The 25,063-nt window shown below is 44.4% G+C and overlaps 1 protein-coding gene across 1 annotated transcript in view; it reads left to right on the top strand.

Annotated features, from left to right (window-relative positions):
• ush2a (Usher syndrome 2A (autosomal recessive, mild)) overlaps positions 1-25,063 on the top strand; it is a 1,183,552-nt gene that overhangs the window by 523,176 nt on the left and 635,313 nt on the right. Inside the window, exon 35 of the mRNA XM_078556364.1 lies at positions 2,844-3,005. Coding sequence (XP_078412490.1) covers positions 2,844-3,005 — 162 coding nt within the window. The remainder of the gene's footprint in view (positions 1-2,843; positions 3,006-25,063) is intronic.

Below are 25,063 nucleotides of genomic sequence, written 5' to 3'. Positions count from 1 at the left end.
TGTGTACAAGCTTAAAGATAATGTAGCATTAATATTATTTTCACTTTTCATAAAATTGAGCAAAGTTGCTGGTGTAAGAAACATGAGGTTGCTAAATCAAGATTTTTAAGACTACATTTTATCTCCTTCATAGCTATACAGCAGGTTTGGCTGACAGCTATTGAAAGATAATGGCCCTTAACTTCTGTGGAGTGGTGATCAGAGTGAGGGATCGCAGGGTGGGTGGGTGTTGGGGGATTAATGGCAGGTAGTCGGAGCGGGAGTGTCCCGTGGGAGGGGGTGGCGGGGTGTCCAGTCCTATAGTTACCTAGAAGTTAGAAGTGGTTTTAATTCTTTTAACTTCTTCTGTGTAATTATTACTGGAAGAGAGTTGGAACCATATGAAGTTTGCAATTTATATCGTACTTCTGGATGGTTCCCATTGCAGGGCAATTGCCCAATGGAAGTTTGAACTTCCCAAGAACTTGCCATACAGTCCTTATCTGGGGACTTCTGGGGAGGCAGTGGGGATAGGAGGGGGTGGGATTCCCCAGCCCATCTTTTCCAAGTTTTGAGCTAACACTGCAAGCTTCCACAAGCGGCACTTGCTGGGACTAAACTATCCTATTAGAGACAATAAAGAAAGGAGATATTGATGTTAAAATTGATCATCTTTAATGAGACTGTCTCCCCCATGAATTGCTGTAATATGAAGATTTTGAAAGTACCACCTAAAATTAAATAGGTAGCTAGAACGTGGGAGTTTTTTAAACCTTAGTGAAGCTTTTCAGGTGATTTTCAGACATGTTGATCTACCTGAAAAGTAAACTCTAACCACAGTACAAAATCTTTCATTTGTAAGTTTGATAATGAATATACGAAGGCTATTCAACCTCTGAGCTGTAACAGGTGACATTGATACTGTAATTACTTGAATTCCATTCTTCGCACTAGGCCGCTGGCAGGATCCAGAAGGAAAAACCAGTAAAACTTGGAAATGACTGGTCCTGGTCTGTACTGGAATTCCATTTTAAGGTATACAAGAACAGCTCGGACCAGAATGAGTCATTTCCCAAGTCTTACTGACTTTCCTTCTGTATATGGTGATCAGTTGTAGAAAGGTCAGTCACATTTCTCTTTCCTATGGTATGGAAGACAATTTTGCACCGACACTGCCTGGTGTTGGAGATCAACTAATTCACATATTGGGAGGAATCCTGTTGAGGCACGGTTCTGGTACACCATCATCCTACCTAATTACAAACCCTTCCCACCTCCAAGTTCGTCACAAGCGACAGCAGAAGGTTCCCCCGATTGGGGATCAAAGATGAAACCTTCTTATCTCTACAGTTCTACTTATCACTGGATAAATTTGCCAAATGAACATTCCAAATCAAATTTGTAAACCAAACCATGCCATAGGGCAGCATTTTGCCGTCAGCGAGTGGGGAGGCGGAGCCTGCTCGCCGATGCGTAAAATGACGCGCGGTGACGTCAGGCGGGCACCCTGACATCACCGCACATCATTCAGATATTCAGTTCGGTGGGCGGGCAGCCGAGTCGGCTGCGTGCCCGCTAAACTGTCAAAGGCCTATTAAGGCCTGTTAAAAAGTAATGAAAGTAATTAACTGAGCTGCCCGTCCAACCTTGAGGTTGGTGGGCTGGCGAAGAGCCCAGGCAGCCTTCGCATTTTTCATGAAACCTCATCCGCGGGCAGGATGAGGTTTCATGAAGGGTTTATTACTTAAATAAAACTTTTTGAAATAAATAATGGACATGACAGTTTCACATGAGGGGACATGTCCTTAAAATTTTTACCCACATTTATTCAAATTTCCATTACCCACATTTAAACAAATCTCCCTGAGGCACCTCCACACCTCAGGGAGATCTCTGTGCTCTTTCGCGTGCATGCGCGAAAGAGCACAGGGAACTACTCAGGTAATCCACCCCCCTGCCCACACAGGGAGCGCTCAGCGATTCTGGGCACGGGCCTTAATTGTCCCACCCACATAAAATGGCAGCGTGGACCCGATCCTGCAAGAGAGAGGGAAGAATGTCAATGAGTGTGGTCAATCTGTTTGGGTTATGCGTCATGGTTGAACAGCTGACAGTGTGTGCAAGCTGTGAGATGAGGGTGTGAATTGGTGCTAAATGTGTGAAAGTGGGATAAAGCTATGAATGTTGGATATGAGTTATGATTGATAGAAATTGTTCATAGGTGAGTGATGATGGTGTGGGGCAGTTCATGGGATATGCAGTTTGAAGATGATCGCTGATCTTTACCACTCATGTGCCGTCATTGAACTTCTTACTGCGCTGCATCTAGGCCCTCGGAGCTACAATCATAGCACTGACTGCCCCAGCTGTCTGATCCCACTGTCTCCATAAAGCTTGTGTGGTAAACCTCCTGGTCCCCTGTGAAAAGATGACATCTCTGCTTCTCCACCCACCTGCATCAAGGCCTCCACTGTAAATGGAGAAAATGGAGAACCTTGAAATCTGCTCTCTGCCATCTTTGTGTCTTTCCCTGATCAAAATCAGTTATGGGATGACTTCCAGAGTCTGCTTCTGCTAAAATGCACATGTTTAAAAGGTGCAGATTGAATTTAAGTAGTGCAGACTAACTTTAACTTGTGCCAGACTCTCACAGTTTTGCACCCCTCTGCTGGGGCTTGCGTCCACTCAACAGCACAATTAGCACTGGCTGCACACTGCAATAATTTAAATTAGCAAGCAGCATGAAGCGTATCGGAAGCAACAGACACAGGCTAATCATGCATTGTGATCTCCATGCTTGTTTTGGGGCATTATCAAATTCCGCAGCCTATTTGTCTAATATTATTATTATTGTTTTATTTTAGCTCCAAAAGATGTTCAGCCTCCAAATGCTATGTCTTTTCCTACATCGTTAATGGTATCATGGCCTTTACCAAAGCAACCAAATGGTATTATCACCCATTATACAATGTTCAAAGATGGTAAACTGATCTACACAGGCATTGAGCAAACATACAATATCACTGGTAAGTTTTGCATTTTGTATTAATAATCTGGCCCAATGTAATTAAACTCTTAAGTTAAAATGTACAATCTTTTATTGTTCTACATTGAACATTAAAAGTAAAAATGTCTGGTAATTCATTCACAGAATTAGAAAATAAAAAGTATTGGTATAATTTAGTTATGCAACATTTAAATCATCTAATGGGATAACTAGTTCACCTTGATATATTTTTAGGTTGCACTCTTACAGGTAATGCAATCAAAGGGTGAATTATTCTCTTGTCTCTAATTTCACATGCACTCAGAATTAATCCAAGATTCAAAAGAGGCTGAGGTCACCACCACACCCCTTATTCAAATAAACTGACTTTGTGCGATGCATTTCCTTCATTTCTGCTCACCTAAAAGTCAATTAAAAAAATAAAGGAAGCTCAGTTGTGAAGGACCATTGTGCACTTGTTTCTGTGGCTCCCATTTAGTGTCAAATCTTGTGGAAGCAATAGGGCACTTGGGAGCTGGCTGGAGAACTGATGAGAGCCCCATGTCAACTTCTTTTCAGGAAGGCCCGTTACACCTTGTTCCATTCAGACACTTAACAGGCCAGTGGCAGGTCCTGGGATCAAGTACCCATAGGAGGTGGAAGCCCTCCTTGCTGAGAGCTGCTGGCCATTCAGAGGGCAGCAGCTCTATTGAATGGCAGCGTCACCAGGGGCGACACCCACCCGAGGCCTAGAGGTGAGCGATGGCGACAGAGAGGTCGTAGGGTGCGGGTCGCGGGGGAGGGGTGATGGGCAGTAAGACCATGGTATTTGGCTTTCGTTGGACCCTTCACCTCCCAATGCCTGGTCCCTTGATCAGGCACTGAGTGCCTCCCACCCCCACCCTTGCAGCCCGTAAAGAATCCTGCACAAGTTTGATTGTCGTGCTCACCACGTGGTAGTTAGTGCCAGTGGCTGCAGAATGAGGCCCTTAAGTGGGTTTTAACTGCCCACTTGAGGGCCTCAATTGATAGCGGGCAGGAAAGCCATCCACGGGACTTCACACCACGGACTTAATTGGAGTGGAGCTGGGAGGTTGCCCACTCACCACCCCCCTGCCTGAATAAATACCCCCACCCCCCCACCACCAAACTCGCCACAGGGGAGGGAACATACAAGATTCTGTCTTAGTTTCCATTTGTAATATTTGTTCCATGCACCTCTCTGTAATGTACTTTGAACAGTTATTTACCTATATATCTACAGCAGATTTATTCATATTGTCTCTAAAGAAATGTTTAACACCCTAATCCTCCCTTTTTCTGCTTCCCTGTTAATTCAGTTCTCAATAACTACTGGTTCTGTCCCTGCAGTCTTCCAGCTTTATAATTTTCCATCTTTCCATTCAATTCTCATGACCTGCTGACTTTGCCCTTTTCTTTTTGGTTTTGTCCATGACAATTTCAGCCCTTTTCATTTCCTATCATCCAAACAGTTTCATATCCCTGTCCCTTTTTTTCATTTTTTTTATTTAATCAACCAGCTGTGTCCTTCATCTTATCCTAGCTTTATCCCCATAATCTACAAACCCAGTTATTCATCAACGCAGATGTTATTGTGACATCACAACAGCTGCTGATACAAAACTATTATCTGATTTGTAGCTTTTAGTTATTTTTTTAATTCTCTTTACAGTTTGCCCAGCTAAAAGGGCAACTTCAGACCCAATCTCTGCTGACTATGCTACTTCCCAACTGTCTGTCTGGTAGTTTGTGAAAGCAATTCTGGTTTCCTCTTTCTCTAATCTTCCCACCTTTCTGGTGAGGGAGTGTACAGCCTCTCTGAATGAATCTTAACTACAGACTGGAATTATGCATTCCTTCAATTCCATAGCTTTGTATTGACTTTTCCTTTGTTGTACTTACTTGTAAACCAATATTTCAATTTTCTGCTGCCGTCCTTGGCTATACTTCCATTGGTACCTTGCCCACTCTTCATGTGTACCCGAGATGGTATCAGCACTCAGCCTGATTCTGACCCCATCCAAAGGCCATTTATCTCCACTCAAGCACAGGGAGTGGGAGGGTGATCAGGAGTGCAAGCTCATTTTCTTTCCCAACCCAAGGCGACTGAGGCTAACTTAAGTGGCACTACAGTCACCCGGGCTGAGTCTTCTAGAAAAGACAATGCTGCCAATGCAACAATAAAGGACGAGTGATATTTGATAGAATAACAATAGATAAAGAGACAGTGCTTAAAAGGTTGGCAGTTCTCAAAGTAGAAAAAGTCACTCAGTCCGAATGGGCCGAATTCTTAGTGCCTGAGGAAGGTAAGGGTGAAAACTTTGGAGCCCCTGGCCACAACCTTCCAAGCATCCTTAGATATGGGGGCAGCACCAGAGGACTAAAGGATTGAAAACATTACACTTCTGTTCAAAAAAGGAGAATGGTAAACCTGGCAACTATAGGCCAGTCAGCACAATGGCAATAGTGGGGAAGTTTTATAGAAACTGGGCTCTGTGGTGCCCGTTGCAGGAGGCTACATAGTGGACAAGCCCATTCTGCCTGGGCTCCACATGGTCAAATAATTGATAAATGAGTACTATCAGTAAACTCAATCATAAGAATACAAGAAATAGGAGCAGGAGTATGTTGTGATATGCCTTTAAAGGGTATCAGCATGACATCACTAGAAGGGAAATGTATCATATTACCCTGTCTTAGTTTCACTTTTGCTTTGAGCAGAGCACACACACACTGCCTTCAAGCTTTATACCTAAGTATAGTTTTTCTCACATGCCAGTCTTAATAAATTAACCCACAACATGTTAACTTAATCCCTTATGGGCGATTGGTGCCTTTTGTCTTGTACAGTAAATAAGCCCAAGGTATTATATCATTATAATAAGATGACCGAATAGACCACATGTCTCATCAAGCCTGCTGTGCCATTTAATATGGTCATGGCTGATCTTGGGCTTCAACTCTATTTTCCCAACCGTTCCCCATATCCCTTAATTCTTGAAGCACCAAAAATCTCAACATTTATTGTAACTGTTTTAAGAATGCTTGCTGGTGCAGCTTACCATTTCTTTCTCTCAGTGGTTAATCAGGATCAAAACTTAAAAAAGAAGAAAAACTTGCATTTACATAGTGCCTGATAGATCAAAGGTCTGAATCTTCCAAAGAGTGGCCATCATTGTTGGATTGATGCTCCCCTTGATCTTTCCCCCGACTTGACGCCGTTCCACATTTCATGCCGGGTCTTTCAAGCCCAGCTTTACCAGAAATGTGGAGCGCAGCGTCCCTCGGAGAGCTCCATCGCAGCTGAGTAGATTCGGAGGAAGACAGGACATGCTCTTTTTACAGCAGTAGCTGCTGTGGTTTAAAGGTCCAGTTTTAATGTTAGGGAATGAAAGTTGTTGGATGGGTGAATGGGTGAGTGCATGAATGAATGAATGGGTAGAGTAGTAAGGTGGGTAAGGTGAGTTGGCAAGTTGGCTGGCTGTGTAAGGTAAGAGTGTAAGTGGGTAAGGTTGCTGAAGTGATAGGTGGATAGGGTATTAGCTGGGAAGGGTGGTAGGTGGGTAAGGGGGTAGGTGGGTAGGGTGGCTGATGTGAGATGGTAGATGGGTAGTGTGGCAGGTAGGGTGGTGGGTGAGTGAGGTGGTCAGTTGGTAGGGTGGAAAGTAGGTGAGGTGGCAGGTGGGTGAGCTGGCAGTCAGGTCTGTGGGTTAATTGGGCAGTTGGGAGGGTAGTCAGGTGGTTGTGGGGGATAGTCAGGGGGGTCAGGAGGGTAGTCAGGTGGTCGGGAGGGGTAGCCAGGTGGCCGTAGGGCAAAGTAAGGGGGTCAGGAGGGTAATTGGGTGGTCAGGAGGGGTAGTCGGGTGATCGGGGGCGGTGTGGTTAGGGGAGTCAGTGTGAGTGACTGGGGAGAGTTTGTGGTAGGGTCAGTTCTGTAGTAACCCAGGAGTTAGACTTGGATTTTTCTGTCTAACATTTCCTGGGTGACTATTCAGGTAAGTAAATCAGAATTGTTTGAAGTCTCTGATTCTAATTCAGAGTCAGAGACATTCAAAGAGGGTCGCAGGGAGCAGGAGAATTGGCCATCGGAAGTTGAAAGCTCCCGGGCAATACCCATGTAGGTCAATGTGTCAGGCCTTCTGCAGGGTCCTGATGCACAACTCTGGTCATATGTTAGGTCTCCAATGATCCTGTGGCTGGAAGGTTTGGGCCAAAGTGTTTTACAGCCCGTGAAGTTTTTTTTAAGTGTAGTCACTGTTGTAATGCAGGAAAATATAAATTATAGTAAAGTAATAGCCTGCATCACTAAAATTGTACATGTTCAATTTTTCTACACATTTTTAGTTAATTTTATTTTCAAGTCTATTTGAGATTTCTCTAGTCAATCATTGGCTCAGTTGAGGACAGGAGGCAACCTGTATCTAGTGCTTTGCAAAGGAAAACCTCGGGCTGAAAAAGCATAGCCTTTCTGGTGTATTTCCACCTTAACTCAAGTGGGTGTATTCCATCAGGACAATAATTAGGCTAAGATATGGATAAGCCAGGTTCCTGCCTTGCATTAGAGATTCATTAGGGTTATTTCAGGGTCGGAGCTTCAACTTGCTGCACACATGGTTAGTGTATAGGTCGGTTATAGCCAGAGACAGGAACCCCCGCGTCAGAAGTTCCTACATTTCCAGTTTCTCAATGACCTCTCAGAACATGTTAATGATTCCAGGCCGCTAAATGTCGGATATGGGCCTGCCCCAAGGAAGTCCAGGCTTCTGTGATAGTCTGAAGCCTGAAGGTAAAAATTAATATTTTTGAATATATTTTATAGGCTTCCTTACAAAAGCATAGAGCGATACCTCTCTTGTCCTTCCAGAAGGAACCCTGGCATCCCCCCAATGCCACGGGCATCTGATCTTAGTAGGATAATGAGGGAACCTCCCCTTGGATGGGTCAATGTTATAAGGTCCCTGTGGATACCTTATGGCACATGGGATTCAACCTCCCCAAGATTTTCAACCACCTTGAGTAATCCTATAGGATGCTTAAAAATTGTCTGATGTGAATCTTCCTCTCTAACTTTTCGCTCCTCTCTATGAGGAATTATCTGATGACTAAGGCATAGTTGAATGGGAATTTCCAATGTGATAAATTACTTACATGATGAGCAACTACCCACTTCATAGCATTTAAGTGTCAGCTCACTGTGCCATGTAATCAGTTTCTTTAGCTTTAATGCTGAATTGTCAGACCAGTAGATGTTATTTTGCGATGCTAGAGTTAAGCAGATTGTGATCAAACTATAATGAAATCACAATAATTGCACAGACTGCCTGAGTCAACTAAAAAAGTAACTGGAAGGCCATGAGGTAGGTTTTTGTATTTACCACTTGGGCATTAAGCATTACCTGGATGGACTGCAAAGAGTAAAACTTAGCAGGGAGGATGGCACGCCTGATTTACAGAAACAACCTAGTTTTTCTTCCATTAATTTAAGTGGAAGAAAAATCAGACAGATTCTAGCATAACAGAAAATTCTGCAGATGCTGGAAATCTAAAATAAAAACGGTAAATGCTGGAAAACCTCAGCAGGTCTGGCAGCATGTGGGGAGAGAGAAACAGAATTAATGTTTCTAGCCTCTATGATTCTTCTTCAGAGTTCTAAAGAAAAGTCATATGGACTTGAAATGTTAACTCTGTTTCTCTCCCCACAGATGTTGCCAGAGCTGCTGAGGTTTTCCAGTATTTTTTGTTTTTACTTCAGACATATTCTATTTGGAATGTGCAATGCTTGCTTTTGAATTTTCACCGTGCTCTGCTCTCAGAGTAAATGCGTAAATCTCCCTCCAAATCTTACTCCAACTTTCCACTGAGCATGAAGGATGGAAACCAGGGACTTGCTATGCATGACACGTTGTGCATGTTTAAAAGGCTGCATTTGTAACTGTGACTGTGGACAGAATGTTTATGATTCCCTCATAAATTAAACCACACACAAGATTTCATTTGGAGTATCTGACAGTTTTTCTTCATCTTACCAGCTGGATACTTGGGTCTGTCACTGGGATTTGTGCATTGGGGTTCCAAGACGACAGATAACTATTGCTAAAGTGGTGACCAGATGTTGAGGAGAAGCCTGAGAAGAGCAGACTTCAAACTCAGATGCTAAATATGTGAATTAAGTGTTATAAATGAGCTGCACTACTTAGCCCTCATTTAAAGCTAGTTACTCACCAGGCTTCAGAAATTGTACCTCATTTATGATAAAGCTATCTTACTTTTCTCTTCTAAGATTGATGAAAGCTGATTAGAATTGAACCCTTGGAGCTGAAATTCCACAGGGGTTCTTCCAACTGTCCATTGTAATTTTGATGCTGTTATGGCGCAGCTGGTGGTAAATGCTGAGTTGTTCAAATCCCAAAGGGAAACATGAAACAACTGCCACAACTTGTTTTGCAATTTGTATAAATTTTGAGATGCGTGCCTTGAATTCAGCAGTAATAAGACCACCAAGTCTTATAGCTTTTTACAAAACTAGATTAAACATTTATTAATAAGAAAAATTATTTTTAAGCACACGCATGTGTCTACAAATTACTATTATAATAACTTCTAAATCCCCTAATTAATTTAACTCCCAGTTACACTTTTGTTAAGGTAACAGTAAGACACTTAGATTTTAAAAGACCCAGGCAAGGTGACACACAATACCCTGAAGCAGTCAAATTCAAAGTGAGTTTTCTTAACTTCAGTTTTTTTCAAAACAGCAACTTGAGGCATAGATGCTGAAGGCTTTTCACACTTGTAAGATCTTAAAAATGCCTACCGTTACACACAGCCTTCACTCCTTTATACATTTTTTCCCCTTTGAATGCAAATATCCATTGTTTCATTATGTCCTCGGACTTTACCTTTCTGATAATAAAAACCTCTCATAGTACTAAGTTTTACCAGTAATCTTTGGGAAAAATAAACACACTGTTTCTGAACTCTACCAGGCATAATATTTCATTCCTTCTTTTGAAAACTAGTCTGGTTTATTTTAAAATGCAAATGTCCTTTTACACCTTACATTCTAAACTTCTCCCATGTTTACTATGTTTACATCAAAACCTTCAGACCAGCTGCCTTTAATCCAATTAAGTCACACACACACGCACACATACACACACACACACACACACACACGTAGACAAAGATACCACTATTTTACAGTAAATTCCAATAACATTATTATCTCTTCCTGACAATGCAAGATCCATGGGAACCCCAGAGAATGGTCTGTTACACCATTTGTCCAGAGCTTCCATGGATCTTATGTCAAACTTATGAAAGATGATCAAGACAATCCCCATGGAAATTCAACCCATTGATCTTTAAAACTGCATATGTATCTTTTCTTCCATTAAGTACATAGTGGTAGTGAATTGCCCAAGGGTGGGTTCTCAGCTCATTTTTCTACACCTTGCAGTCTTGCGCTTGCCTCTTCTGTTGCTTGTAAAAACCTCCCATCTTCAATTTCATTGAGCAATGAACAATATAACTAGGTAAAAGAATACATGAGGTGACTACCCATTGCCTTCCTCATGTGTGCTTAAAGAGAACACAGGTCCTGTTCCTGAAGAATCCTCCACCTGTAAGCAGCTATTGTCCCTCGAGGTTCTAGCTCTCCCACCATGACCACTGAAAATTTACTGATTCTGCCAATTGCTATGGCATGTAATCCTAAGCATGGAACCCTTACCTGGGCCTGGAGTGACTCACAAAAGGTCAGGGATGACCACCCCTGAGGTCTCGAATGACTCTGTTACCCTACATAAAGTGCATATCCATGATGTAATTAATTTAATATTGTTTGATAAACCATAATGTGTCTATTTATATAATTTGATATTCCACAGTAACCACAAGTTAGTTTCATTTTTCTTTTATGCAAAACAATTTCTTAATTATAACAAGAAATTGGTTGCAGTGTTTTGTGTGCCTGATAAAGTGCATTACAGTTTACAGGAAAATAATTGAAAAACAAATCCTTAACTGGCTGTAAATTATGTATCATTCTAATCTTTTAGTGTTCATCTATTTATTTCATAAAATAAGATCAATGAAATTCCCCAACAATAGCAGGAAATCAATTGGAAAATAGTGCATCATTTATAGCCTTTATTGTAAGTTATAGCTTGTTTGACAGTAATCGGGTAGGCTGCCACGCAGCAGATGTAATTTCTTGTAACACATTTTCAGATAAAATTTGTTGATCCATTTCTAATGCATCCACTGCGATCTGTTTTTCTTGTCCTGGTTGCTTGATCTTAGCAAATAATGTAACCCTTGGAATGCACAATATTGCCTTGCTACCACTAATAGGATGGGAATAGATTGTCACAAACCATATTTTAGGAAGACATCAAGCTAGTAAGTAATATGATGTAAGATCAAAAAAACTGTTATTTTATATTGGGAAAGGAAAAGAATTGTTGTTTGTTTGCGAGAGTCACAGAGTAAGAATATGTACAACACTGGTGTTAGTTCTGCTATTTTTGACTCTTTTCCCATTTAAACTATGACCTAACCAAAAGAAAAATTATGAAAATTAAAAGAAACTATTAAGAATGTTTTCGATCATTAAATAGACTTATCAATAACCTCCTATTTATATAAGTAGCAGCATAACTGCTACACAAGATAATGACAATCCTCATCTGATTTAACCAAGCATAATTTGCAACTTCTCATTCAGTGTTGACCAGCTATCAATAAAAGTTTAGAATAAAGGTCCCATGAAAGAAGAGACTGAAACCAGGAGATTTTTCTTTTAAATTTTTTTCTTTATATAAATAAGCAATGTTTATTCAATTACAAATCACTTGATAGATATTTATGTTTCATGCGTTAATAAATAGTGAATCTCACTACAGCACTGGTTTAATCCAAAGTCTCCATTCCTCTTTGTCCGGTGAACTTCTCTTCCATCTATTTTAACCTGGTTTAGACCAACAATTCATAAAAGTTAAGATGGCACTGATTTATTAAAGTGGTTTTCCTTCTCTGGTGGCTTCTTCCTTCTTCTAGGGCCTTTCAATGTTTCAGAAGGTCTAGAGCTTAGTTGTTGATGGTTGGTTGGAGAGCTCTTCATATGTTCCTTTTCCCCTAGCAACCAAGATAACTGTTAGCTGTTCTCCCTTAAAGCAAAAATTTACATGTTAACTTTCACAGTTTCAACAGTGGGTCTCAGTTTAACTTAGACTTTTAGGAGTTATCTTTGTCATTCTTCCTCAAGGTTCTTTTTAGTTGAGCTTACGGCCTTGTAGTGTTTAATCAGTTTTTTTAAAAAGATTTTCTAACACATTTTTAGAGTCACCAGTTTTAGTGCAGCCCTGCAGTTCCAACTAGCTTTAAGCAAGAAAACTACACCAAGCAAATAATAAAACACAAGATTAGTTGATAGAAAATGCAACTATATCAGGTAACTTAAAAAAGAAATAACACAGGATACTATTATTCACCACAAGAATGGGAAATATTCCAGGCCCTGCTACTTCCATATTCAAATTCCCAATATGTGCTTCTGATGCATCAATCTCTAAGCAGGGAGCACAAATTCATAATTTTTATCTTTATATGATCTTACCACTGCCTTGTAATTTCACCACAGGATACTATATCACAACCGTTTAAGACATTCTTCTGAAATTCCTCTCTTTATTGTTAAGCAAAGATATTAACTTATTTAAAATAATTTGTTGAGGACTGTTTCAGATGAGACACTAAGCTGAGGCACCATTTTTCCTCTCAGGTGGACATAAAGATCCCATTATTTGAAGAACAGGAGAGTTCCCCCCTGTACCCTAGCCAATATTTACCTCCCAACCAGTATCACTAAAGCATTTTATCTGGTCATTATCCCATTGATGTTTTGTGGGACCTTGCTGTGTGCAGATTGGCACTAAACTACAATGACAACAGTGACTATACTTCAAAAGTACTTAATTAGCCATAGTGTTTTGAAGCTCATGAAAAGCACAGTATAAATACAATTCTTTCTTTCTATCTTTTGTACTGAAATCACGATGAAACAAAATTCAGAGAAAGCCACAAAGGGTTAATTTGTTAATGCCCCAGGGTATGCTTTCATGGTCTATAGCCCTGAATGTTGTCTTCAGCACAAAGAACATTGTACGGTGTTGTTATTGCACTGAAAAAATAGAAGAAATTTGCCTGTTAGCACATTTGGGTACTTTTATACAATTAGTGCACTAAAGACAAATTTCCTTGATCAACTACAAATCTTGTGCCTTTCAAAGCCCCGAGGGATCATTTGCACAGTTGCACTATTCAAGTGCACAGAGGTTTCCTAAGTTTATATCACCCCTGAAATTGATTACACCCAATACAAAGGTCTAACAGCTCACCCATCTGGCAAGTGGGTAAGTGAGGAGTTGGTGATCCAAAAGGCACCAACTTCACTCACTGATCACAGGCTTCTAAGGAAGTGCTTTTAACCCCATCCTTCACATTTTGTTTTAATAATCAATCTCTGCAATTCACTTTCCAGCGCTTTCCTCTCCTACCTGCGTCTGAGCCATAATGCTGACAGTAGTTGCAGGACAATTTCATGGCTTAGCACAAAGAGGTGCATCACTACAGCTTTGTCAAGAAGCTCTCACCATGGAACAGCAGGACATCATCAAACATACTGTTCCCACCGAGTTAGCACTTTAAAAAAGCACGAGATTAGTTAATAAAAATAACACAATTTTACTGAGGCCAGGGGAAAACAGAGTTTGGAAAATTCCAGCCACCGGCGGCGCTAGAGCTGGCACTATAAAAGCAGTAGTTGCAGAAAATGGCAGGTGCACTGCTTATAGCCACTTCTGGCATGGCGCAGCATGCTGGTAAGGGCACGAGTGTGAGTGTGCCATTCCTGCCCTGGAAGCTTTCGCCATGGGCAGGTTGTGATGTCAAACAGCCTCTTAGATCCAGTTAACATATCTCCTAATCACTGTCATCTGAACGCGCATGGAGCTGCACCATGGACACCCCACATAAATGTTATTTTGAGGCCCAGTCATCAATTTGCAGGTGAAGTATGTTTAACTTTTTTTGTTCTTACATTGTTTGTTGAAGTGCTGTGGCGTGTTTTTGGAGGTATTTTGATGACCTGTTAGCTTTTGAAGGGACTGCTGCTGCATCTTGAGAGGGAGGTCAGAGGAGTTTTCAGCTCTGTGTACAGTAAGCTTGCTTTTGTTATGGGGGCTAAAGTTGCAGTTCCTTTTGGCCTGCAACCTGACAGGAGCACAGGCTGGAGAGAGGGGAAGGTGTTCCCAGAGGGAGGAGGCAGTCACTCTGCAGACGGCCCTACAAACCAAAGGTTTTCAGGGTGCACTTTCCTGCCTCCACCTCAGCCAGGAACAATATTAGATGCACCTATGATTTAGCAAGCAGGTCGTCACTGAGTTGTGCCATCTCCTTCAACATAGAGCCACACAGCAAGGCAAGGGCAGTGCTGCCAGTGCATGTTGGGAGGTAACCATCATCCTCAACTTTTATGGAAGCAGATCCTTCCAGACAGGAACAGGCAACATAGCCAACATTTTGTCACCCATCATGACAATAGCGAGTATATGGAACCTCTGTATGTCAGGAGAGGGGAGTTCATCATCTTCCATCTTACCAGAGAGAAGCAGGAGGAGCAGGCATGTGGCTTTGCCAGGATAGTGGGATTCCCAAAGGTGCAGGAAGCTGTCAACTTCACACATGTGTAAATGCGGGGGGAAAAGGAACCACAAGTGCTACCATTCCATCAACGTGCACTGGTGTGCGACTGTGCACGGTGGATTATGTTGGTGAATGGTGACTATCTTGGGAGCAGCTACGATCCCTTCATCCTGATGCAGTCAGCTATTCTCGCTGCCTTTGGGCTACTAGAGATGAACCAAAGGCCAGCTGCTTGGAGAGAAGAGATACCTTCTGTACACATGGCTCATGACTCCGCCAGCCACCTTACCACATGAGGATCTCGCACCTATAATGGGAGCCATGCAGCCTAAGAAAAATTATGGAGCATATCTTTGTCATCTTCAAGCAACAGTTTTAATGCCAGGAATATTCAGACGTGCGCTCCTGTACTCAACAGTGTCGATGCTGGTACAGATGCAATACTTTTTTTTATAAGATGTTTATGCTTTAAACTGTCTCTTTTATTTTAAGGTAAACAGAATATCCTGGAATGGGGAATGGGAAAATACCGAACTTGGCGTGGAAACAGGCCCATGTGGTTTGTTTGCCAAGGGGACAGAGGCCCAGGTTGGAGCTCATAGAAACTCAAGTGCAAGTTTTCACACCTTGACACAAAAGACTGGCAGGATTTTGCACACAGACGCACAGGTCCAAATTTTTGCTCCCAGGTTGGGTACGCAGAGAGGGCAGAATTCCTGGCTTTGCGAACCGGACATTTTAAAATGGCTGCCTGGACATCTGATTTTCGGTTCAGGGAGATGGGCTGGATTAGAATTCAGGGTGGATGACCCAGGAAGAACTGAGGAAGATGCCAGATTCAGAGGCAGGCTGGGTGGTAAGCCTGCCTTGAGGTTCCAGTACTGTGTCCAAAGTTTAAAAATAAAGAATAAAACATGAAACAACCCTACAGCCCTCACTGCTCACACCCTGCCCCCACACTCCCCATGCCCCATCCATGCCAACCCATGCCACTTATGGCCCCCACCTACCCCATGTCCCCTCATACCTTCCATGCCAACCTATGTCCATCCACCCACCCCATAACTCCTCATACCCTTCCTGCCACCTCATGCACTTCCACCAACCCCACATGGTCCTTTGTAGCCCCTATGCCAACTTAGTGCCAATTTATGCTAACTCATGCCTCCACCTACCACCGTTTGCCTTCGCACCTACCATTCCAACTCACGTTGTATCCACCACGGGTAAACCTCAGGACCCATGCAGAGATGAGATAAAATACGTCCCATAAAATAAAGTTCGAAGAGTCTTTATACTTCCCTATAACTGGAAAAAACTCTCATTCATTAAAAAAAACACTACATTTACATTCCCTCAACTAAATAAAGCCTTATAACAACAAACACTTAATTCCAGTGCACACTCCCTTATAACAACAAGTAATGGAATTCATAGTTGCACAGCACGAGTTGATAACCATTTGTAACTGTCAATCAAACTGTGATAATGGATGGTTGTGAAATCAGTCATGCAGCACTAATCTAGTAATGGAAACCTTCAGGCTTATGTCAACAGATAGAGTGAAATAGCAAGCAAACATTCTTTTTGCAGGCTCCAGACATTTTTTTCAAAGATTTAAAGGGAAGGACTTTTAAATGTCTTGACAGTTTGACAGGTCTTTTTGATAGGTGCTTTTGGTATTTTGACAGGTCTGTTAACAGCTCCAATTTGACAGTAATGAGTTTATGCACTTTTTATGCCCATTTATGCCTACTTTTAACAATTCCAAAGACCAATTTACCTCCCCGCAAAGTGCACCTGACCTCCACCAAAAGGTACCTTACCACCACCAAAGGGCATTTGACCTCCCCCAAAGGTGTCCCAGGACTAGGTCCTTACATCTCCAAAGGGGTACCCTGGCCATCCAAATGAACCCACAGAGTTCAGAGCTGCTCTTACCAGGTCTGCATACTTCAGGTTACACACTCCAAGACTACCAAAATCCCTCTTGAGTGAAGGCAGCTGACAGTTTAAAGGGCCAGCTGTCTCTGTAAAATGTGCAGGTGCAAAACATACCCTGCTCCCATTCCCAGCCCTGTGAAAATGGGAATTGCCATGCTTGGGGACAGGGCTTAAGATTTTCAGCCACTTCCACTATTTTCACCACCCCCATTGTGGTGAAAATCTTGGCTACAATCTCGGTCAAACGGGGAGACTTCGAGAGGAAGACCAGAAATGGTGTCTGCTATGCCAATCAGAGGGAGGGACTGTTCTGGGTTAACACCAAACAGAATGATGCTGAAAATGGATTCCCTGTTTGAAGAGATGATACCTATGGAGATTTAAAGATCGAGGCGTCACCAGAGGGTGGCTTGCTGCTAGAAATAAGTTGATTATACCCAAGGGATTGTGTGAAAGGGCTTTTAAAAGGGCATTGGAAGACAGGGAGCAGGAAGAAGAGAGCCTGTTGAATCACTGGGAGGAATTTGTGACTTTATTTGAAGGCTTTTTTATCTACTGAGAATGTGGTGTAATGTATAAACATTGTGTGGGGTTTTCGGTTGTCTTAACTGGTTAATGGGGGGTACTTTTTTCTGTAATTTAGTGCATTAGTTGCCTACTAAGTATCCTGAGCAAAGTGTGACAAATCAGATAGCAACAGTACTCAAAAATACTGATGAATTGAAAGAAAATAGTACCGATACAACTAATATTGATACCATAGATTTGCAAGGAAGAATTTATGTTCCTGAACATAAATTAAAACTTCAAAAAGGAAGAAATGATCACTCCTGCTAGAAAAGAATTGGACAAAACCATGCCAAATGGGTAAATGAAAAGCATAAAGAAATTTAAAAATGTCATGAACTGACTAAAAAGGAGTATCAAGATTTTTGACTGATCATCAACATAACCTTAACAAAGTTCTAAAAGCAGCTAAAGAGGATTTTACTCAACAGAAACATTAACGACTTGCACAAAAGGAGGCAGTGTTAAAATTGCATCTCCTGGAGAAGAATACTGAAGGATTCAATTCTGGAAACAAACAAAGATAACGGGATCCTGAATTTAGACAGGATAGGGTGAATTCAATTGTTATGCATTATAAATTGGATGTTTGGCTGGTTGAGACTTTCTTCACAGACTTGGAATTGTAACCCATGCAGACATGGCAGAAAATGGAAATCAGGAGTTACAACCTGAACAGAGTGGTTCAGAGTCTGTTTTAAAAAGTGAAAACCCTGGTGACAATTTAATGTTTGACTTTAAAGAAGAAAACAAAATAACGTGTTGAATCCAAAGGTTAAGATGCACTACGACAGGGGATTTCGGCTTGGAATCCAGATCACAGCGATTACTTTGCGAACACCGGATGGTTTGTTAGCAATCAGCAATACTGTCCTTTACAAAGTTAGCCAGACCAACCAAATTGTAAAACCTTTGGACCCATCAAGAATACTATCTCAGGGTGCAGATTGCCTACAATCTAATACAGATTTTAAGAAGCCACTTGGAGGATGCAAAACCAAAATACAATCTTTTAAACGAGGATTATGGAAATGCCAGTCTAAACAAAATGAGAAAGAAATTTTTTCTCACCAATTGAAGGAAATTGAAGCGAGCTGTACCAAAGGACTCTTATATTTGCAAGTGAGTTGGGACTCTAAGAACACACGTAAACTGGACTATAAATCCTAACTGTCAGATTAAGGTGATTATTACTGGTTAAGTAACAATGTCACAGTGTTGCCAAGACAAAATGTTTGATGGTAAAATGTGTCAAAAGGAGAAAGAATATTACTTGCAGTGTATGTAATAAATTAGTTGTTAAAATGTTTACAATTTTTTTTGATAGTGTTATAGAAAAATCATTACTATGGTAATGTTTTTTCTAATTTTGGGGGGAAGATAAGGTGTTATAAATGCAAGACTTTATAATATAATTATGTTTTACTGTCTCTTTTAATTTAAGCTAAAGCACCAGAATATCCTGGAATGGGGGATGGGAATCATGCTGAACTCTGCCTGGAAACATGCCCATGTGATTTGGTTGCCATGAGGACAGAGACCCAGGTTGAAACTCATAGATACTTAGGTGCAAGTTCTCACATTTTGACCACAGGCAGGGTAGCTGATCTTGTTGAACAGACTCAAAGGGTGGAATTTTCCCAGAATTGCACTAAGTGTGGTAGCAGGCGGGTAAAACGGAGTCCTACCTGCCGCTGCAAATGGCGGGTTTTCACGCTGTATTGTCCCGAGCCTGCCTCATTATTTATTCACTCCCGTGAAACATACTCTTTGCATGGCAGGCAGGCTCTCATTCGCTCGCCTGCCATCACCATGCTGATGCATCACGCCGGCTGCCATCTGTAAAAGGCAGCCGTGAGCAAAGCACTCATCGTCACCAACTCATCACAGCTTCCCAGGATACATAGCCAGCAAAGGAAAAAAGACTGCAGCCCCCCGCTTCAATGATAGCTCCCTCAAACGACCGCTGGATGCCATGGAGGCCCATCGCGATGCGATCTACCACCGCTCTGGCCGCAGGATAGGCAGCAAAGTCACCAACCTGGCTTGGGAGGCAGTGGCAACAGTGGTCAGTGCAAATGCCCTGCAGAGGAGGACAGCCACCCAGTGCCACAAAAGGATGATTGATCTCCATTCTGCCAGAGTAAGTCACTCTTTCCATTACTCCCAACTCACACACTCATACACCCATCACATCCACAGGACCCTCACTCACTGCCAGTGCAAGGGACATCACCATTCACTCTTTCACACACACCGACATTGACCTCATCCCATCCGTGGGACCACTCACCACCCACACAGGCAAGGCATACTTCATCTGGCCTGGCAGGCGTCCTGATACACTCTCACCAACTCTCTCCATGCAGGACAACAACTGGAAAACAAGAGGTGGGAAAGGTCGCAGACAGGTGGAGGGATGCCGGAAATCAAAGTTCTGAAAGAATTCAAAAACAGATCCATCCAGCTGGCTGGCGATGACCGGGACTGGTACTGTGCTGATGGTGAGGTCGGCACTGCTCTACCAAGTGAGGATCCAGCAGTGCAACGTCCATCGGACAACCATGCCATGAGTGATATGCCCTCTTCCACAGGCCACTGCTATGCACTAATTATCTCCTCTTGCTTTCGCAGGCACATCTGGGAAGCAGCCAACAGAGTCCATGACCCACAGCCTCCAGTTAAGCCCCGAAGAAACCTATGAAGAAGAATCTGAAGACACCCTCCCTGAAGTCCAGTCACAGCGCTCACTCACACATTCCACCAGCGCAGGGACACACACCTCGGTGGGACCTAGCTTTAGAGTAGCCTCGGGATCACAATCTGGTGAGCACACTTTCTGATCCACAGCAGGCGGAGGCAGGGACTTCCCAGGTCCCTCGGAGGACTGCTGGAGGCCAGAACGGTGCTGAGTCCGAGACAGATGACGAGCCTCTGGACTTGGTAATGTCACAGTTGCTGGAGCTGCAAAGGCAATCTAGGAACATCAGGAAGGGATGTCCGCTGCACTCCTCAGATTGCAAGGCATGATGGAGGAGTCCGTCCATCTTCAGGCTGAGGTGATAGCGCCAGCACTACAAGGCACAGAGGTCAACACTGGCAGGATGGCAGCCACCATGGACACCTTGGTCCAGGATGTCACTCCTGCACTGCTGCTTGGGTTTAACCCCATCACTGATGCCATAGTTGGCCTCCAACAGTGTGTACGCAAGAGGGGTGCTGGGCAGCTCGATCTCACTCCAGCTACCCTTTCCACTCACAGAGTCAGCCAGGGGCCCTTGCGCACCCATAGGAAGGAGGATCAGTAGGTGCACGCTCCCGGGCCACCCACCCAGGTGACTCAGGGAGTGACCGGCCCACCTGAATCCTCTCTTCCTGTGACCTCCGCAGCTCCAGCTTCACAGGTCGAGGAGGGTACCACTGCCACACAGCAGGACCCTGAAAGCAGGATGGGGCCCACCAAGTCCTGGCCCTCCAGAGGACGCCCACAAAAGTCAACACAGACAGGGCGTCACAGTCAGCAGGCTGCCTCCACCTCTGCTGTGGATGTCCAGGGAGCACCAGGACATAGCGGCAGGGTTAGGAAAGTTAGGTAAAAGTAGTTGCACAGCCTGAGCATGGGTGTTGATCACTTGTTCATACTGTTCACTATCGTCAATAAACTCCTAAGAATATCTCCCTGCCTGTTGCTCCTTGTTCTGATGAGCACCGTTCTTGTCATTCAGATGTGAAACTTTTCTGCACAAGATAAAAGGCAGATGTCTCAGTTGAGGGCCTCCTCCCTGTGCTCTGTGCAGCCTTCAGACCACAGTGATTGTCCAGCCTCACACTCTCTGGAAACATTACTGATGCCTGCACCTCGGTGGTGCTGGTCATTGCTGCCAGAATGTAGTGGGCAGGTGCCACAGAGTTCTCTCATACTCTTTGTGTGCTCTCAGCACCTTTAAGGTGGGGCTGGCCCCCATCACACAAACATATGTGACCAGTGATGCTGTGCACCAGCTCCTGAAGGGCTGAGGTGCTGAAGGTCGAAACAGCATCAGATGTGTCTAAAGTTTCATGGGTGTGTCTCTGAGATGGCCCTGATCGTGAGCATAAGCGAGCTGCCCTCGGCCAGCCAGGAGTCAGACATTCTCAGAGGCTATGTGAAGATCTATGGAGTGTCCTCACTGCATGTTGTCAACATCCTCCTGCGATCAAGCGACTATTAGGGCCTCTACTGCATCTCCGTGACAGGAACGTTCTCACAGAGGGTATTGGTGCTGCCATGAGCCAGATTGGAGTCAAATGTTCACAACTGCGATGTGAGGATCTATGGAGACACCTCACTGCATGTCGTCATCATCCTCCACAAATTTGGCAGCAACGAGGGCCTTCCGAGCATGCCTGCCTCATCTAACCAGTGCAAGAGCCTCATTCCCGTCATCGTCACCACCGAGGAGCCCCTCAGCCTCATCCCCATCGGCGTCCTCCTCATTGGCACCTCCTCCATCTCCTCCTCAGCCAGCTCCTCTCCCCATTGCAACACCAGGTTGTAAAGGGTGCAGCAGATGACAACGATGCGTGACTCCCTCTGTGGACTGTATTGCAGAGCTCCACCAGATCAGTCCAGGCATTGGAACCACATCTTCAGCATCCTGATGGTATGCTCCACCAAGTTGCAAGCTGCTGCATGAGCCCCTTTATAGCGTCGCTGTGCTGCAGTGTAAGGCCGCTGCATGGGTATCGTCAGCCACGGCCTCTGCGGATACCTTTGCCCCCAAGGAGCCCATCCTGCAGCCTCTGTGGACCCTGGGAGACTGCAGGGATCTGCGAATGACTCAGGATGTAGGTGTCATGCACACTCCCTGGAAACCATGCGCACACCTGCAGGATGCATTTCTGGTGGTCGCACACCAGCTGCACGTTCAGTGAGTGGGGGCCCTTGCAGTTAATGAAGTTCACCGAGTGTAGCGACAAAGACCTGAGCGCCATATGAGTGCAGTCAATCGCACCCTGCACCTTTGATCAGGGCAAATCCAATGGCCCTCGCATCCTTACTGTCCCAGTCCCGGGCAAAATGCACAAAGTTGTGTGCCATGGAGAAGATGGCATCGGTGATCTCATGGATGCATTTGTGGGTGATGAATTGTGAAATCCCGCAGAGGTCACCTGTCGAGCCCTGAAATGAGCCACTGGCATAGAAATTGAGCACCATGGTCACTTTCATAGTCCCCTTGGCGCCAAGTCCTGCAGTAAGTGGCAGATGTGAGCCACCAGGTCCCTAGACATGCGCAGTCATCAGCGTCACTGGTTCTCAGTCATCTGCAGGAATGGCAGGCGGCATCTATAGACCCTGGGTGTCGCTAGGCGCTATAGCTCGCTGTCGTTCCTGGGCAGCATGTATGGGAGCCCCTGCTGCCCCTTCTTCATGAGGTTGCTGCTCCTGCCTTTGTACGGCCAGGTGCCTCAGTCGCTCTCTCCTCCGTCTTCTAAGGTCTCTGTAGGCCATCAGGCATACAGCTAGGTCGCCAGGATCCTTGATCCTGACGTGGTCCTCCTGCAGCATGAAAGAGAGAGAGACGTGGTTATCATGGCTGTGCTTAGCAACTTTCCTGGTCCTGTGTGACCGTCCCTTAATGCTCTCCAGAGAGTACAGGTCACCCCTCGAATGGCCAGAGATGAGTGCACTGCATGGTTGCCCTGTCAACCTGCGACATGGGGGACACTGGTCCAAACCAGGATGCTGAGATTGCAAGGGGCTGTGAGCGCCTCCAGCAGTGACTGCTACATGGCCAGCGTTGGCGAGGAGATTGTACAACGTGTGCAGTCCAACCACTCAGTGCTCCAATAAAGTGGTGGTGGACTCGAAATCTGTGCCAGGGAGTGGGGGGGGGGAGGTGGTAAGGTGTGGAGTGCTTGGTGGCCCTTTGGTACCTCCACGTTGCTTGCATGGGCGGGTAGGCTAGGAGCCTGACCCCAATCATATCACTGTGACTGCACCTGATCTGTCTTAGTTGTAGAAGCATGGTCAGTTTATACAGGTGTCCCCAGTGCATGGCCACTTCCTTCACTTACCCAGCCCCCCGCCTTGATTGCCTGTGCGCGGGATGCAGCGCCGGGTGACACTTGACCCCCACCACTGAGGCTGATCAGCACTTGCCCGTGGACACCCCCCCCCCCCCCACCTCAGCAGTCGCCTCCAGGGCCAGGCATCAGTTGCACCTATCCTCTGGCACCTGAGGCCTGTAAACAATGGGCGAGCTGCGGAGAACGCCGCTGCTCACTCACTTCAGTTCCCCCAAAGTGAAGGCCGCTAAGTTCACATGGCCTGCCTGCTGTTGTGAAACACGTCGGTGTGCTTTCCTGCCGACGTGGATGGACGTTACGATGGGGTTCCAAGCGCCTGGCGAGATGGCCTTTTAATTATATGCTGCTGCATTACAATTGGCTCCCTGCTGACCGACGGCGGGAACGCAACCCACCGTTGGCGGGTGAGCGGATGATCGCGAACTGCCTTCACACTGCCGTGAAGCAGGTCCCACCATATTTTCCACACCCGCCACCTATCACACCCGCCGGCACTGAGCTCGGAAAACTCCGCCCAAAGTCTCAGTCAAACAAAGAGATGTGGAGAGGAAGACCAAAAACAGCAGCCGCTGTTCCAATCAGAGGAAGAGACCGTTTTTATGTTAACTACCTAGCAGAATTCTGCTGAGAATGGACTCCCTGTTTGAAGAGATGGGACCTACGGAGGTTTAAATGCCCAGTAGTTGCCAAATGGTGCCTTGCTGCTCTAAATCAGTTCGATTATACTCAAGAGATTGACTGAAAGGACTTTTAAAAGGACACTGGAAGACTCAGCCTGGCGGGCAGGGAGAAGAGAGCCTGTTGTCTTGCCAAGAGGAATTTCGGACTTTGTCAGAAGGCAACATATCTGCAGATAGTCTGGTGTAATGTGTAGATGTGATGTGGGGTTTTCAGTTGTGGTAATTGGTAAATGGAGGTTATTTTTTCTGTAGTTTAGTGTATTAGTTGCCTACTAAGTAATGGTTTTAATTTGTGACAGTAAAGATCTTAAAACATGAAATCTTGTGTAATTCCTTGCATTGGTCACTGGGAAACTTACATCTCTTTTTAAAAGTCATCAGTCTTTATGGGGATCATAACAGTGCTCGTGGGGGTTTGCAGAGTCGTGAACAACTTTCTATCATGAGGGTACAACCCTTATCACGCTGATCTGGAATCCAACATCAGGAAGAGGAGGAGGAGCAAGCAGAAAGGAGCCTTCAGACAGGCTGCCCATGAACAGCTGCTGACACTCTGGTTCCCCTAAAACATCATACCATCATCACAATTGTTCCACAATTCCTCACCTTTCAATCCATCTGCTATGTCCCATCACAGTGCCTTCTTGACTTAAATCCTGAAATAAAAGTTATCTTCTTAAGGGCCACATTGCCCTGCAAGAGAGAAAGAAGAATGTTAGTGATTCTGTTTGAATAATCTGCCTGCCAAATCTGAATAACTGAAGATATGTGAATGCAGACAAGAAGAAGTGGGTGTGATGCTGGCAGCATTGGAATGCGTGCAAGGGTGAGGTGGGATATCTCAATGTTAGGCCTGAGTCCTGATTGCTAAAGATTACTGATGGGTGAGTGATGGCGGGGGGGTGGGGGGATGGGTAATGCATTCAGCATTGTGAGGTTGGTGGTGCAGTAGGTAGGCAATGTCATGTGAAGATGCATTCACTGACCTTGACTACCCATTTGAGGTCATTGAACTTCTTGTGGCACAGCTGCCAGCACTCGGAGCCAGACACTGGGAATTGACCTCCCTGGCCACTTACTCCAATTCCCTCCTCAAAGTTTACCCCCAGGA

This window comes from Cetorhinus maximus, chromosome 14, assembly GCF_964194155.1.
Source record: "Cetorhinus maximus chromosome 14, sCetMax3.hap1.1, whole genome shotgun sequence".
Lineage (NCBI taxonomy): Eukaryota > Metazoa > Chordata > Chondrichthyes > Lamniformes > Cetorhinidae > Cetorhinus > Cetorhinus maximus.
This window is presented reverse-complemented; position numbering and strand designations above follow the sequence as displayed.